Consider the following 15,738-nt stretch of genomic DNA (forward strand, 5'->3'; position numbering starts at 1 on the left):
TCAGAAGGAATTTGGAAAAGTTTGGAGGTATAGACCAGGGAAGCCCCAGAATGCTGTAAGAAGAGCTTAACAGGTGATTCTGCTGGGAGTTCAAAAGACCAAAATGCCAGTAGAAATGAAAACAGTGAAGGCCTGACTTGTGAGGTTTAGATGTGAAGGACTCTACTGGACACAGCACTAGAAGCCATTTGTGTTACATTCTGGCAGAGAATTTATGTATATTTGGCCCATATCCTGAACATTTGGATGAGGCTGAATTAAAAAGTAATAGACTAATTTGGTAGAAGAACCATCAAGACAACATAGCATTCAAGTTGGCATAGTTATTGTTGACTACTTTTGACCAGGTTTACAGTGAAAATTAGAATAAAACAGATCAGAATGATGTGAGAAATATGCAGTTTGGGAAGAAAAGGACCTAAGTTGCAGACAAAGATGATTTAATTGCCGTTTTAAATTATTTTATTTTTATTTTATGTGTATGAATATATCACCTCAATATATGTAAGTGCACCCATGTCATTCAATGCCCATGGCAGTTAGAAGAGGGCATCAGCTCCCCTGGAACTGGAATTACAGATGGTTGTTAGCCACCATGTGAGTGCTGGGAACTGAAGCTGTAATTGTTAAAGACATTAAAAAGAAGCTGAGTGAGGTGGGTATGGTGGCACATACCTTTAATTCTAGCACTTGGCAGACAGAAGCAGGCAGATCCCTGTGAGTTTGAAGCTAGCCTGGTCTAGTTCCAGGCCACCTAGGGGTACATAGTGAGGTGCTGTCAAAATAATTAAAAATATTTTGTTTATTATTTTTATTTTATGTATATGTGTGTATTGCCTGCATGTAGAATGCCCACGGAGGACAGAAGAGGCTGTTGGATCCCCTGGACCTGGAGTTACGGACAGTTGTTAACTGCCATGTGGATGCTGGGATTTGAACCTGGGCCTTCTGAAAGAACAGTGTTCTTAACTGCTGAGCCATCTCTCCAGCCCCAAAATAATTTTTAATATTTTATTTAAATTTTTTGTGTATGAGTGTATTGCCTGCACGTATATAAGTGCATCTGTGTTGTACAATACCCATAGAGGTCAGAAGAGGGCATCATAGTCCCAAGAACTGGAGTTATAGATGGTTGTTAGCTGCCATGTGGGTGCTGAGATTTGAACCTGGCTCCTCTGGAAGAACAGCTCTTAACCACTGAGCCATCTCTACAGCCCCTGAGACTCTGTCAAAATAATTTTTAAAAAAGAATCTGAGCACTTTGCACTGAGACAACAGGAAGAGCCTCAATGGCATTCCAGGAGTTAGTGAGACCCCTTAACCATTGCAGGGTTCAGGGGGTAAAATGCAAACTCATTTGAAAGACTTTCTTTTGAGGAGAGCTTGCCAATGGCATGCTCTCCTCATAAAGGGCTGCTTAGAGAAGAGTTTTCCTGGGTTCAGTTGCCTAGGCAATCTGAGGCCTCTGTACCCAGGGTCCAAGGAAGCCCAGCTACTGGCAATAGAACTTGGCATTATTTACATGGTGCTAGTTTGGCAGGCATGAAGAATGCAAGATTTATGGAGTCGTGGGTTATGATAGGACTATGCATGAAGCCATGAGGGTGAAATCCAAGTTGCAGTGGAGACCCTAGAATGCCGTAGATACCAGGAACACAGGCTGTTTAAGGAAAGCTACAGGTGCTAAATGGAACCTGACCAAGACAAAGAGACCATGTACACAGCAGATGTCCTAAGGGCTTAGGGTCAGGTCAGAGGTCACACCGTGACACCCCAGATGCTGATCTTTGAGCTATAAGTTAACATTTGCCCCTATGGGTTTTGTTCTTGCTCTAGTCCCAGCTCCCCTCTCTGTATCCCTAATCTTCCCTTTTGGAATGAGAATGTTCATATATACTAGAAGTGCAGACCTTTTTGTTTTTATAGGGCCTCATAGTTAAGAGGTTGCCTTGAGTCTCAAAGGAGCTTTTGAACTTTAGTCTTCTAAACAGTGCTGGAACTGTTAAGACTGAGACTTTTGAAGTTGAATTAAAATAATTTTTGCATTATGAGATGTCCATAAGCCTTTGGAGAAAAGGGTGGAATGTCATGACTTTAACCTGGAGCTTTGAAGACTTGTTCTTCAGCTGACAGTGCTAGTTTAGGAGGCTGTGGAAGCTTTAGGAGGGGTTCTGGCTGGCAGAAGCAGGTCACTAGGAGTGGGCTTTTGTTACCCAAGATCTTGGTTCCTGCCTTGTCCTCTGCTTCCTGGTGTGCTGTGATGTGAACAGCCCCTACCACATACTCCCACTGCCATGAACTGAGTTTTCCCTGACATGATGGATGGAGACCCTCTGAAACCATGAACCACAACAGATCTTTCCTCATTTAACTTGCTTCTGTCAAGTGTATGTCACAGCAATGCAACCTAACTCATACAGTTGGGGTGGCCATGGGAGCCGCTGAGAGTCAAAACTTGAAGGCAACTGTAGTTTGGATATATCCTGCCATATATCCTGTCCCATCCCCTCCTTCACCTGGTACCCCTCTTTGCCAGGTCTCCAAGACAGAAGAATTTTACTTCCTAACCTTGAGAAAGGGCTGTGACTGTTGCTATGGCTGCTTTCTGATTATCCCACGTTACTTCCTGAAACATGTCCTAGGCAATGATTAGTTCGCTTTCGCTTAACATGGAGCTGGGCATTCACCATATATTAGGCACAGAATTTGGCATATTAGCAGTTCTTTCCTTACTAGAAAATAATGAAATACCTCAAAGGCACAAATGAAGTCTGTCTTCCTCACTTCAAGACAATGCTAAGCACCCAACACAGCATCTAGCCCCTAAAGGTTTTCAAGAAACACACAGGGAGAGATTGGATGGAAGAACTGGTGGCTGGCTCACTGCTTCTGTTGCAGGACCCAAACGGCTGTGCTATTTTGTGCAGGTGCCGCTAGAGGGCGGCAGCCATTAAGACAACAGTGCTCAGGGTCGGCCAGGGCCAGAAGTACTGGGTAATAAAAAGGATGGAGGGAGAAAAGCATTTACAATGACTTGGGAACCGGGATGGTGCGGGGGAGCAAACAAACACCTTCAAACCCAGTTTTTGTTTCTCTTGGGAGTCAAATGGATATGGAGATACTGAGATTAAAGTTAGACTTACAGCGGCACTTTCAAAACATTGTTAACTTGAAGTTTTTTAGGCTACTTTTTAAAGAGCTCTTAACTACATCTGCCTAAACAGAATAGCAAAGAAAGAACTTATACAGTCCAAGGCACATGGAACTGTACTAGACACCCGTAAGGTAAAGCTGAGGTCTGCTGCTAATTAACTCCATCCTCAAAAATGCACTTATAAAATAACTTTATTGGTCGGGTTAGCCACCACTCATGCTTGCCCCATGCTGAGGACCCTTTATAGAGGCATGATGGTGTTCATATGCAGATGCTTTCCGAGAGCCCCTGGGCAAGGCAGGCTTGCCCCTTGCAGCTGCATGCCCTGGCTGAAATGAGCTGGTTTGGCTTTTGTGGATTTCAGGGTCTGAAGCCCAGAACACAGTCCCCTCTTCCCCTTTTTGAGGAAGCTGCTCCCAAGCACACATAGAGTCAGGGATGTAAGTCATCTGAGCAGGGACCTGACTCAAGCTAACTTCCCTCAGCTGATCCTTACTGGTGGCTACCCATGTGGCCCCATCCCACTGGGACCCAGAAAAGCATGTGGGTTACAGGCAACATGACCTTTCAGAGAAAGAAGGAAGTGCTCTTCAATCAAGCTGCAAAGCACAGGTCAGGAGGGGTGGCTCCCATATGCAAAAACAGAGGAATTCCTGCCTAGCACTGGAAAGACTTGGCTCCCTGGCCTGGACTTCTGGTACCCCAAAAAACATCTTTAGGAGAGCTGATACCTTTAACTCGGGCCTTTGGACAAACAAACTATTGGCCACACCCCTCTAGTTTAGGCTAACAGGTGGGTCCAGGGGTGGCTGAAGTCTGCCTCTCCTGTCCATATACCAAATCTTCCTGCTTAGATCAAGAAGGGGGTGAAGCACCTTTCTCATAGTTTGAAAACCACACTGTTCTACCTTCAAGGTTAAATGCCCTAGTAGGGGTGCAGTGTGTGCTGGGTCAGATGAAACCAGAGGGGCTGTCCTTTCAGTTCTGTCAGTCTAGGTGTGGCCCCTTCCTTACCCCATTATGAAAACTGATGATAACAAGTCTGGCCTTCCCTCCTTTGAAATCTGATCTACCCTTACAGAGTTGCTAGGCTGCTAAGCTATAGCCTCATTACATTTACCTAAATGGAGGTTAGTTATGTCCTCTGGTATCAAGCCATGAATATTGTCACTGTCCTGATGACCTCCAATCTGATGGCTTCAAAGAGGTGATGTTAAGGAGGTGTAGTGGTGACTTTCAGCAACTCTTTTAACTTCAGACAATAGTGTGGGTTCTCTCCACAACTTGCTGAACAGGTGCCCACCTGCCTTGGGGTCTCCTGAATACCTAAAGCATATAAGAGGCATCAGAGAAAGAGAGCAGAGTGGTTGAGCTGGGCCTAGGAGGAAGGGGCTGGGCAAGAGGTACGTTTTGAGGAGCAGTGAAGAGGAGCCAAGAGCAACTGCAGGAGCAGCCCAGCAGTGCAGACAGCTGTCTGCTCATGGAGGGGGCAGAGTTTGTCTGAAAACAGTTTTGTACTATTGCCCAAGGGAAGTTATAGCCCAGAGATACCAGACTATCAGGAGAGCTCAAGAATAGTCAGACTTCTGGGGCTGGAACTCTGTGGCCCACTCCCTCTGCCACCACTTTTGTACCTGGAGAACAGAGAGCTCTGCCAATGTCCTCTGCAGAAGCCAGCCTGGCCCCTGATCCCACCTAACCCTGTCTATGGGGAGTAGACTGAAGAAGAGCCCATGGACTTCTGTCAAACATGCTTGCTCCAGACCTTCCAGCAAAAGCCAAACCAAGTCATCAAGCCGAGGCAGAAGCAAGGGCTGACGCCTGGCCCCTGTGAGGGCCACTCAGATCTCGATGAGACTGGCAAGGCGCAGGCAGAGTGGTGCGTCCACAGGCATGGCACTGCGCTGGATCTCGTTTCCATCCAGGCGCAGCACCTGCAGCTTGGAGAAGTTCATGACATCCACCACGGTGCAGAAGCTGCTGATGGAGAACTCTGGGGGAACAAGAAGGGCAGGAGGGTGAGAGAAGGCCAGCTCAGGAACCAAATACAAAGTGGGCTTAGAGCACCTGCTTGAGGTCCCTGAACAGAGTTCAGACGAGGGCAAGAGGGTACCAAGTTGAGAGGGGGCTAAATGTATCCTAGGATTGGGGTCAGATGGACTGGCACTGTTCTAAACAGAGCTAAGGACAGGGCTGGTCATTGTTTCAGTTTCTCAGTTCAGTCACCTCCTTTCCACCTGCACTGGTACTTTGCTCTACAGGCCCTGAACGTCCTTGGGTGTCCTTCCCACCAGCCCGTTTTTCTTCCTGTCTGCAGGCAGCAGGGGGAAGCAGAGGGTAGGCCAAGACCACAGCAGCTCTGAAAGGCTTGGCTGCTTCTGGGAGGCCTTTGCTGATGGCACACTGTGAGAAGCAAGTCTGGAAAATAGAGAGACTTCAGTCTTGAGCATTTCCTGCCACTTTGCAGATAAAGAAGCAGGAAATGAAAAAGAGAAATCTGGGCCCAGAGTGAATGTCTGAGTGCCAGTGCTTTCAGGAGACTGGCAGGGGAAGGCAGGCTGGGAACTCAGGGCATAGCCACAGTGCACAGAACCAAATAAGCCACTCCCTTGCCTCCTGCATGATTACGTAGGCCTCTTTTATTTGGGGGGACAGGTCTCAGGTAGTCCAGCCTGGTCTCAAACTCACTATGTAGCCAAGTCTAACCTTGGACTCTTGTTCCTCCTGCCTCTACCTCCTGAGTGCTGGGATTACAGGCATGTGCCACCCACCCATGCCCTATAGTCTGCCTTTTTCTTTTACTTTTTTCTTTTTCCATTTTTGTGTGTGTACAGAGTGCATATGTGTGTGTGCATGTTTGCATGCACGTGTGTACATGTTCATACATGTGGAGGCCCAAGGCTGATGTCAGGAATCATCCTTGATTGCTTTTCCATCCTACTCATTGAGAAGGTTCTTTCAATGAAACTAAGAGTTTGCCAGTTTGGTTAGTCTCACTAGCCCCTGGCATTATGGGCATCTGAACTCTGGTCTTCATGCTTGCATGGCAAGTCCTTTAACCACTGAGCCTTCTCCTTACCCCCTACCTCTTTTAACTCTCAGAAGTTGCCCAGGACTTTCTTGTAGAAGAGCCACACCAGACCCAGTTGTTCTACTTTGTTTTAATGTAAAACCTCCCACAGCTTGCTCTGGCTGTCCGCTTGGACAAGTCAATCAGTTCTGTCTTCAGTCTACTTACTGTCAGTAGGAAAAACCAAGACCCAGGGAAACTCCAGCAGAGACAGTGAAACCCCCACTGAAAGTCACAAAGCCTCTCAGGGCTGCCTTCCACTTGGTGTTTGAGGGTCCTCAGAAGGCTGCTCTTGTTATTTTCTGTGAAGGAGTCTGGAAGATGGTGCTGGTGGGGTCTGGAGTGAGTACCACTCATGGGCACATTGCTGGCAGCTGCAACCTGGGCATAGAGTCAGGCTAGCTTCATCCCACCAGCAGCTTTCCTCATCTCCGAAAGGTGTCTGGAACCATGGTCAGAATGGAGCTGGCAGGAGCTAACCAGCTAAGGAGAACCATGGGGGTTCTTCCTGGGGGGTAATTGTGAGAGTGAAAATGAAGGTCCCAAGGAAGACCGAAGGCTGAGGCTGAGGAAGAAAGTGTTTCTAAATTAACACTGTCAGTTGTTAATTTAGAACTGACTGAAAATGAGCCAGGGTGAGGCTGTAGCAAATTGACTTACATTGAGATAGACACAGAATTCAGGTCCAGAGAAGAATTAGGCCTAGGAGGATTCAGGGACTGGGAAACACCTTTCATGGAGGGACAGAAGATCTGGAATGCATTGTAGTATTTTCCTTCTGGAAGAAGATTCAGTAGGCAAAGTCTAGGTGGGAGTTGCGTTTGTTATCTGTGTTCAGGGAAGGGAGATGTAGTGACTAAGCTGAGTTGTTACTTCCAACTCTATTTGGGGCTAAGCTACAGGCACCATGATAGGTTTCTCCTAACCTGGAGCAGATTGTCTGATAAAATCCCAGTTCCCAGCTGTAGGCATATAAATATGGTCCAGGCCCGTGAGCATCTAGACACAAGCATTTAGACCAGCTACACACAGGGCTCTGGGAGTGCTCCCACTTTCTCCTCAACCCACAGTAGGACAGGGCTTCTGTGAGGAGGCTCTGGTAGACATTTTCCAGCCCAGATCAAATACTGACATAAATCTTTCCAAATTCCAATAACTTCCCTGCTCCACTGGATCCCACAGCTTCCGAATAACATTCCGTGGTGTTGTTCCTTAGCTGCTGCCAGGCTGGAAAAACTGAGGGAGACACTGGAGAGAGAAATAAGGGAGGGAGAAGACCCTATCTTGTTGCTTGTAGGCCTGGAGCTCCTGTTCTGTTGGCTTCTCCTTCATACTTTTACCTCACCTTCATCCTACCTGGGTTCCTGGCTTGGCAGTACAGGAAGGCCTCTCTCCTGGTCACAGTGTTCATGTGTGTGTGGGGGGGGGGGATTGTTTACTGCTAGTGGCCTGCAACAGGGAGAGATTGCTCCCCGTTCTCTGTCAGAGATGCCTGGCTTCAAGTCCTTTGACACTGAAGGCAGGAGTTTAGGATTCTAACCTTCATAAGCTGGGTGACCTGGAGAGACAGTTTTTCTTTCTCTGCCTCAGTTCCCCATCTTGGTGATACAGAAAACAACAACCCAAACTGTACTTGTCAAATCCAAACTGACAGTAAGAAGACAAGATCATTTGTTATGTGAATTGTTTTTGAAGCTGTGTGCCAGGCCCTCTGAACTATGCGCTTACATATACTATTTACTAATTTAAGAAAGATAGGGCATTGGTGTTATTTTGCTTAAAGAGAAGACAGGGAGAGAGAATAAATGATACTCAGCAGAGGGAATTAGGCCTAAACCAAGTGCAGGAATTTGGTAGACACTGAAAATTCCTAGGTGGTTTGAACAGATAACTTTCTTGCAGGACCCTAGGATACCTCATCAAATAACTTAGTTTCTGATCAGCTTTTGGGAGAGGTGGGCCACCTTATATTTGATTGGTGGATGTAGTTCTGCATAAAGACAGACAGGTAAGGAGACACTGTGACAAAGACTTTCTTCACCATCTTTCTCTGACTGGATAGTTAGGCATTAACTAATGGGTTCTTTCCAAGAGCTCCTTTGGGGTAAGTTGAATAAGCACGACATACAGTTTGACATTTCTGATGTGACAAACCTCCTGGATTCAGAGTAGGTAGTAGGTGACTGCTGGGTAGGACATAAAGCCATGAGAAAATGCCAAACCTTGGTGGCATGCAACATCTTCAAGATAGCTTAAAGGACCCCCACCCTCTCTTTGAGACTAACAAGACACCCCATAAGAGAGACTTTAAATAAAAACCAACTTGGAATGTATGTGACATGTGACGGTGCCTTGCAGTTCAAATGAAAGGACCAGTTAGACTCCTCTCCACCTCACAGCCCACTGCAACCTCCCCTGTTGCCTTCTGAGGCTGGCGGTCTGGCTAGTTAACATTTGCTAAATGACTAATCTGTCCCCTGAGAAGAGATGAGGGAGGGGAAGAGGACAGGACTGGGTACGTCCAGTGCTTTGATTGCTGGTTCCTTCTCAGCAGGCTGAATTTCAAAGCTCTCTGCATGGTCATTCATAGGCTTCTCCTCCTCAGAGGAGGACTGGGCCAGGGTGAGGGAAGCTAAATGCTGGCTCAGTACCTTCTAGCTGAGATCAAGACATCAGAGACCATGGGGCAACAAAGCATGTTTTGAACTTGATCTTAAGAGAAAGAGACTGAAAAGCCAGCATTGAGTCAGAAATTCATCTCTTAAGCTCCCAGCCCCAGAAAGGCAGTCCTGTACAGGGAAATGCCCAGAAAATATGTCATCCCATGCCCCCACCATAAGGCTTCAGGTGGCCAGGCAAATGTTGCCACAGAGGACCTTTGCCTTGACACCAGGGGTTCCTTGGACTCCGTGGAGAACTGTACAGAACAAGTCCCATACTCAGTTCTGGGAGGCTGCCCATTTTTGTCTATTACTTGTATAAAGCAAATACTAGAACAGGCTGTGCAGGCAGGAGTTATTTGGTGCTAACAGAAAGGTCGTGTCCTCTGATGATTGTGAGGAGGATCAGAGACCTCTGGGTTCTTAACAGTCCAACTTCCTCCAGAGACAGACCCCACAAGATAAGCTTAAGTCTCCTCTGTGAATACCCCTCCTGAGCTTTTCCCAGCTCACCTCTCCCTCTCCTAACATGTAACCTCTTCCTCTCAATTGTGCATCCCTGGTTGTCCCTTCTGGGTGACTTGCTAAGTGACTAGTTTTTTTGTGGCATTCCTAATCTAAGTGGCTGTGTCCTGCTTTCCTCCAACCTGTGCACTCACCTCGCTAGCCCTAAACTGAAACTGTCTTTCCTGGGAAGTGGTCTTTGGAGCCAACCAACTCTGTGTTTGAGTTTTTTTTTTTTTTTTCACCTCTGCTGGAGTACCAGTATGCTTCAAACCCCCCCACCCCACACTGCAGGGATTCAGTGCTCAGAAACTTTGCCTGAACTGTTTGGTTCTTTGGGCCTATTTCTTTCATAGTCTCACTAGCACTAGAGGAGTCCCGTTTCTTTCCCCCGCCCCATCTCACCATTGATCCTATTGCCTTGGAGGTAGAGGTTCTCCAGGTTGGTGTTGACAGGAGGGATCTTCTGCAGCTGGTTGTAGGACAAGTCAAGCTCAAGGAGGCTGCTGGAGTTGAAGGTGTTGGTGGCCAGGCCGTTGTTGGTGAGACTATTGTGGGACAGGCGCACATACAACAGCTTGGGCGAACCCCGGAAGTAGCTGTCGGGAACAGTATAGACGTTGTTGTGCTCCAGGTACAGCTGCTCAAGGGCTGAGGGCAGACCGTCTGGCACCCTCCGAAGGTGGTTGTAACTAAGGTCCAGCAGGATCAAGGAGCGGAGGCCCCTCATGGAACTTCCCACTTCCTGGATCTCATTGTGTTGGAGGTACAATGCTGTGAGGTTCTCCAGACCCTCCAGAGCATTGCTGGGGACCCGGGAGATCTGGTTGTGGTCCAGGTGGAGTTCTCTCAGGGATCGAGGCAGCGGGCCAGGCATCCGGGTCAGGTTGTTGTGGTCCAGGTACAGCCTCTCCAGGTGCCTCAGCTTGGAGAAGACCTTCCTGCCCACCTTGTCACTGGTAATCTGATTGCCATGGAGAGCAATCCAGAGCAGCCCAGTGGCATTGTCGAAGACACCTTCCTGGATTGCAGAGATCTGGTTGTTCTGGAAGTAGACGTACTTCATACGGGAGGGCACAAAGGGCAAGTACTTGAGGTTGCGGTTGTCACAGTACATGGCTGTTGGGAAGTTGGGGGGGCAGTCGCACTCCTGGGGGCAGTCTCGGGGCTCTGGTGGGGGTGGTGCACCATAGGCATAGGCTGGGCCTTCCTCCACCCCATAGGGGTAAGTCTCAGAGGGTTCATATGGGTAAGGGTCATAGTGATCATAATAGGTAGACTGCTGGCTTCGGAGGTATTGGATCCACCAATGAGAGTCTTCATCATACTGTGCCTGGGAAAGGGAGCAGAGCCCTGCCAGCAGTAGGAGGGAGGCCCAATGCATTTTGTCTCTGCAGAAAAGGAGAGAACAGAGCGAGTGGGGGGCATAAGTAAGGGTCCAGGAGAGCAGCCAGGCTGACTGTAGGCTCTGAGGGGCACAGATGGTGTTCTGACTGTGTGACCAATCACTGGAGAGCAGGAGCTCGACTCTCCCTTCCCAGGTGCCTCCTCCTACTAGCTCTGCACACTCAGGGAACTGAACCCTGGCTATCTGCAGAAGACCAATGCATTTGCTTCTGGTCATGTGGCCACAAAAGAATCTGCGATTAGAAGGAACCTGAGAGGCATGGGATCTACACTTCTGGGAAGTGCAAGTCCTTAGTTGTCTCTAGCACCCTGACGATTCTGTTGGGGAAACTGGGAAGCCCACAATGCACACGATCTCTCTCCCTTCCTCTATTTCTCTCTTCTTAATAATGGTAGAGTACTCTTCAGGTCTGAATTGCCTTCTAGTTTAGACTCCCAGGGAAATACTTTCTTAGAGTTAAGGTAAAGAGTCTCCTGGCTCTTTCCATGTCCAAGAAACTTCCAGAAATGGCTGAGACATCAACAGGGAAGATCGAGCTGCTTCTGGAAAATCTTTTGGTCTCTTGGGCAGGCTGAGGGTTTATGACTGTGTGGGAGGGTGTGGTTTCCCTCTGTGGCTACCACAAGTCCAGTGCTACTCTCCTAAGTACCATCATCTGGGATAGTCTGCTGGGTGAGAAAACTTGCTGGTTAGCAGTTTGTGGCCATACCATGTACCCAGTCTTCAGTCTCTCCAGACTGGGGACCCAACCCTGGGTGTGGACATTGTCTTCTAGGGGCTGCTGACTATTGTATCTAGGCTAGTCCACTTCTCTTTCTTCTGTGGTCCCGTGGTGCTGATGGAAAAACTCCTACTCCTCATGCCCACCATGGGAATTGTGTGAGAGTCATGTGAAAGGCAAGAGAAATGAGCTAGGAACACTGAGAACTGCAATAGAATGTAGGCTTTGGGAGCTTCTTAAGGGAGAATAGCCTAGGGTAGGGTTTAGCATCTCCTTTCCTATCCCAAGCTACCTACTCCAAGTGATGATGCCTAGCTTGCCAGGCTTACTTACCACTCATATTGCTGAGGAGCCTGTTGCCTTGGCACTTGCTGTGCTAGTAAGATGAGAATGGGGTAGACTGGGGCCTCCAGGAAGGAGCTGGAGGTGCGAAAGATGAGGGACCAGGGATGTCATATCAGGCCTAAGTACCCTACTCCAGTTTCTTATGACTAGTGCCCTGTGGGCAGAGGGCACCCCCAACCCCCCAGAATGCAACTGTTAACACAGAGAAAGCTTAGAACCTTTCCCAGCCTGAGAGAGTCACCTGTAATCTTCATGCTGTTGTTGGGCCTTGGTGGGGTTGGCAACTGTGGGCAGGACAGGAAAGGAGTATAAAGGACAACATTGAATTCAATGAACTGATAAGAAGGACCATGACTGCAACACTCCAACTAGTGACCTTCTGGCCACCATCCCTGTCAAACCTCTTTGTTCCCTGAAAGCAGTTCCATTAGAGCTTCTTCACCACATCAGCTCATGGGTGGCAAAGAATGGGTACTCTGGCTCATCCTTGGGCAGCCACAAGCCTTGAACAAAGAGCCACAGTGTTTCTGAGAAGCAGACTCAACTGCCCACTGCCTGGGCACACTGGCTGGTCCCTGGCTCTGGCCAGGGGAGAAGACGGATGGAGCGGCCCACTGCCAAGAGTGCATTTTTCCATGCACAACCCTGGGCTGCTGCAGGACCAAGGTGGCTGTCTGGAGGGCTGGCACAGTGAGCCTCTGTCTTCATTTCTCCTTCTTTTAGACTGGGCACTTTGGCAGAACTACCTTCCTCTTCAGACTCGGCTTTCCAGAGGCTCTGTGCCCAGCCACAGTGGCCTCTCCTCAGAGCCATGGCTGCTGGAAGGGTTTGGTAGAAGTCAGGCCTGTCCTCACCCTATGAGATCTAGCAGTGTTGTTGTGGGTTGTGCACTCTTAAATTGTTTCTCTGCTGCTAGATACCCTCTTTTCAGTGAGGAGTTTCCGGCCTGCTACTCTCTGAGTTGAAGATGCTGACTCAAGAGCTACTGTGCTCTTCCGTTTCTTCACTCTAGAGAAATTCTCTCCTATCAGAGCTGAGGTCAAACCAGAAACCACCTCCCACCCTGGATGGGGTACCATTCCATCCATGACACGCTGGATATGGTCAATTCTTTATTCTCTCCCTCTCACCCTAACAACACGCTACATGAAACTTGTTCTTCAACAGCATGTGGGCACCACACCCCTCTCTAAGAGAGATTTCAGAGACTACCTTCCAAAGTGCCCCAAGCCCCAACACAGTGGGATTCGTGAGTGGGGAAAGTGATCCTGAAGACTCCTTTATATATGTGAATCGGAGGTCCCCAACACCAGTAAGGGAGCTGTAGGAAGGAGACAGGTAAAATTCTAGAGCCCATTTGCCTTTGCCTCTTTCCACATCCCTGGGGTCATGAGTTAGGTAGGAGAAATAACCTCTCCGCGCTTACCCTTCTTCCCGGCTCTGTCCCTTATCTTTTTCTTTCTTAGAATTTCAAGCGACAAAACCAAAAGAAAAATGACTAAACTTACCTTGCGTTGAACCTTTCAGAGTTACCACGTCCCTCTGTCTGGCCTCCTTGAGTTGGAGAATGTGTGAGAGAGAGGAAGAGAGAGGAGTAAGTGCTTACAGAGTCTGCGCCAGGCCAGGGCCCGCCCCCAAATTCCTAATCAAATATCTGGAAGAGGGGCTGAGGAGAGCCTGGCTTTTTCAGTTCTGCGGCAGGGGTGGAGCTCACACTCAACTATGAAAAAGCCTTCTCTCTGCCCGGTGCTGCAAAAACCACCTTCTTTCCACTCACTTATCTTCCTTGAAGCCTTGGCAGCCCTGGGTCTCCTTCTGCTGAATGAGTTAGCGATGCCCCAGAAGTTATTTGTGCAGTCTCTTCTGAAGCGCCTGGATTTCTCGTTAAGCCGCAGGAGAGGGATGGCTGGGGTTTAGCGAAAAATTCTCTTAACTCTTTCAGGAACCCTGGTCCCCTTGGGGAGCCAGTACTATTTCTTGGCTCAAGCGCCCCCTATCGCCAGGTGTTAGACTAGTGCGTGCAGGAGCACTGCTGGCAGGAACAAATGGAAAGAGAGTGATGTTGACTATGTACTACTGTATCAGCAAACATTTCTCTCAATCCTACTTTATGCCTAATAAGATCTTTTTGGATGTATCAAGTATTGTAGGAGGTAGTGTGGGGGCAGGCACCTACTTGGCACTGCTGGGGCTCACTATGTGGTAGATAGTGACTGTTACTGTCAGTCCCACTTTACAGATGTACAGTCCCTGAGTCAGAGGAAGATGAAGCTAGAGAAGGGGCAGGAGCTAGACAGTGAGGGGACTTTTAGACCACAGAAAAGATTTTAGTCTAAATGTTTAAACGGCATGCTTTATGAAGGGGAAGCTCTAGGATTTGATTTACATTTTAAAAAGTACACAGGAGGACTGCAGTGTGAGGAACCGGGGCTCCTGGACAGCCTAGAGAAGGGATGGTAGATTGGATTAGTGCTGCAGGGGAGGGGGCAGACTATACTGGACAGAACTGAGATTTCTTACAGATGGATCAGATATGCAAAACTAGGAAAGTCAAGGATGATTCTTAGAATTTTAATTTGACAACTGGATGGGTGGCGGTACCACTTCCTGACATGGGAGAGATGGGAGGAGCAGAGTTAGGTGGAAAACCAAAGTTACACTTTGGGTGTGCAAAATTAGATGCTTCAGGCCTTCAGTGAGGATGCATATAGGAAGATGGGTACATGAAATTGAATCAGGAATTGAGGGACTAAGGGAAAATCCCTGAGAACCAGGACAGTGAGCCTCAGGTTGAGTTTTGGTAGCCTAGATGATCTTGATGTCCAAATACTCTCTCCTCAAACAATTGGCTCATATCAATACCCAAGAAATATCCTTTACTTTAAAGAAATACAAACTGGGAAATTCTCAGAGGATTTGAATTTGGAGAATTTAGAAGTGTCCAGGCAGATGGTGCTTTTGGTTGCTGTGATCAATTTGAGCTGTTGACTTAGTGTGGAGGCTGCCAAGGGCCTGTTGTCTTCAGGATTTAAGAATTTTTGAAAGGATGAAATGCTGGCCTTTGAAAGGATGAAAAACTGGCTGCTTTACTTTTGTCATCTCATTTAATGACCACAGTAGTAGTTTTCTTTAGCTTTATTTGTTTTTATTTTTTGAGACAGGGCCTATAGCCTCAGTTGACCTGGAACTCACTATGTACATCAGGCTGGCCTTGATCTCCACCTGCCTCTCAGAGCCTCAGTGCTGGGATTAAAGGTGTGCACTACCATGCCTGACTTGCTCTGCAGTAGAAATAGGAACTAAGTGATGCAAAGTTGACTAGCTGGTAAGAGGTTGTAAAATCTACATGACTCCAAAGTCTGCATACTTTTCTATAACTCTAGACCAGAAAATTGGCAGGGTGGAGGGATGATGACCAGTCTGCCGTCACAGCTGGGCTCAAATAAGGTGGCAGTCAAATATCTATAGCAGTCTGCTGTCCTGGGAGCAGGAGTGTATAGAGATAGGAGTCAGGGACCCCCTTCCCTTCCCCACACATACTTCATTTGAATTTAGTAAAGAGGAGCATGTACTTTGTGACTGGCATGGTACTAAGTGAAGAAAGCTTCAATGTAACGCCTGCTTACAATAAAGTGGATATACATGCATCCAGCTCTGTTCTCATCAGTAACACAGAACAGCATCAACGTGAGAAGAAAAACATACAGAGAACTTTTTTTTTTAATAAGAAAATTATCTTTTATTAGACCACAGTAAGAGTCAAAGGCATCAATATGTAGACAGTTCTTTCTGATGTACTCTAATTAAGCTGATAATCTTCACACTTATATTTCCCCTCTTGTTTTATATATTTTCAAAATACTTTATTATTATCTC

General features: G+C 47.6%; 1 protein-coding gene across 1 annotated transcript; it reads right to left on the minus strand.

The window, feature by feature from the left end:
* Positions 1 to 3,327: 3,327 nt before the first annotated feature.
* On the minus strand, positions 3,328 to 13,751 carry Fmod (fibromodulin). The gene is made up of 4 exons (XM_008830356.3): positions 13,640 to 13,751; positions 13,371 to 13,416; positions 9,794 to 10,779; positions 3,328 to 5,147 (listed from the first exon to the last, which is right to left on the minus strand). The coding sequence occupies exons 3-4, from the start codon at positions 10,770 to 10,772 to the stop codon at positions 4,996 to 4,998; spliced, it is 1,131 nt and encodes a 376-aa protein (XP_008828578.1). The 5' UTR covers positions 10,773 to 10,779; positions 13,371 to 13,416; positions 13,640 to 13,751; the 3' UTR covers positions 3,328 to 4,995.
* Positions 13,752 to 15,738: the final 1,987 nt, after the last annotated feature.

The sequence above is a fragment of the Nannospalax galili genome, unplaced genomic scaffold (genome assembly GCF_000622305.1).
Source record: "Nannospalax galili isolate Female #2095 unplaced genomic scaffold, S.galili_v1.0 scaffold113, whole genome shotgun sequence".
NCBI classification, from domain to species: Eukaryota; Metazoa; Chordata; class Mammalia; order Rodentia; family Spalacidae; genus Nannospalax; species Nannospalax galili.

Bases quoted from the DNA above. Each gene is read 5' to 3' on its own strand.
- Fmod (XM_008830356.3), bottom strand. From the start codon at position 10,772: ATGCATTGGGCCTCCCTCCTACTGCTGGCAGGGCTCTGCTCCCTTTCC. The intron at 5,148-9,793 runs GTGAGATGGGGC...TTGTTCCCCCAG, and splicing joins CCAAGGCAATAGGATCAATG to AGTTCTCCATCAGCAGCTTC.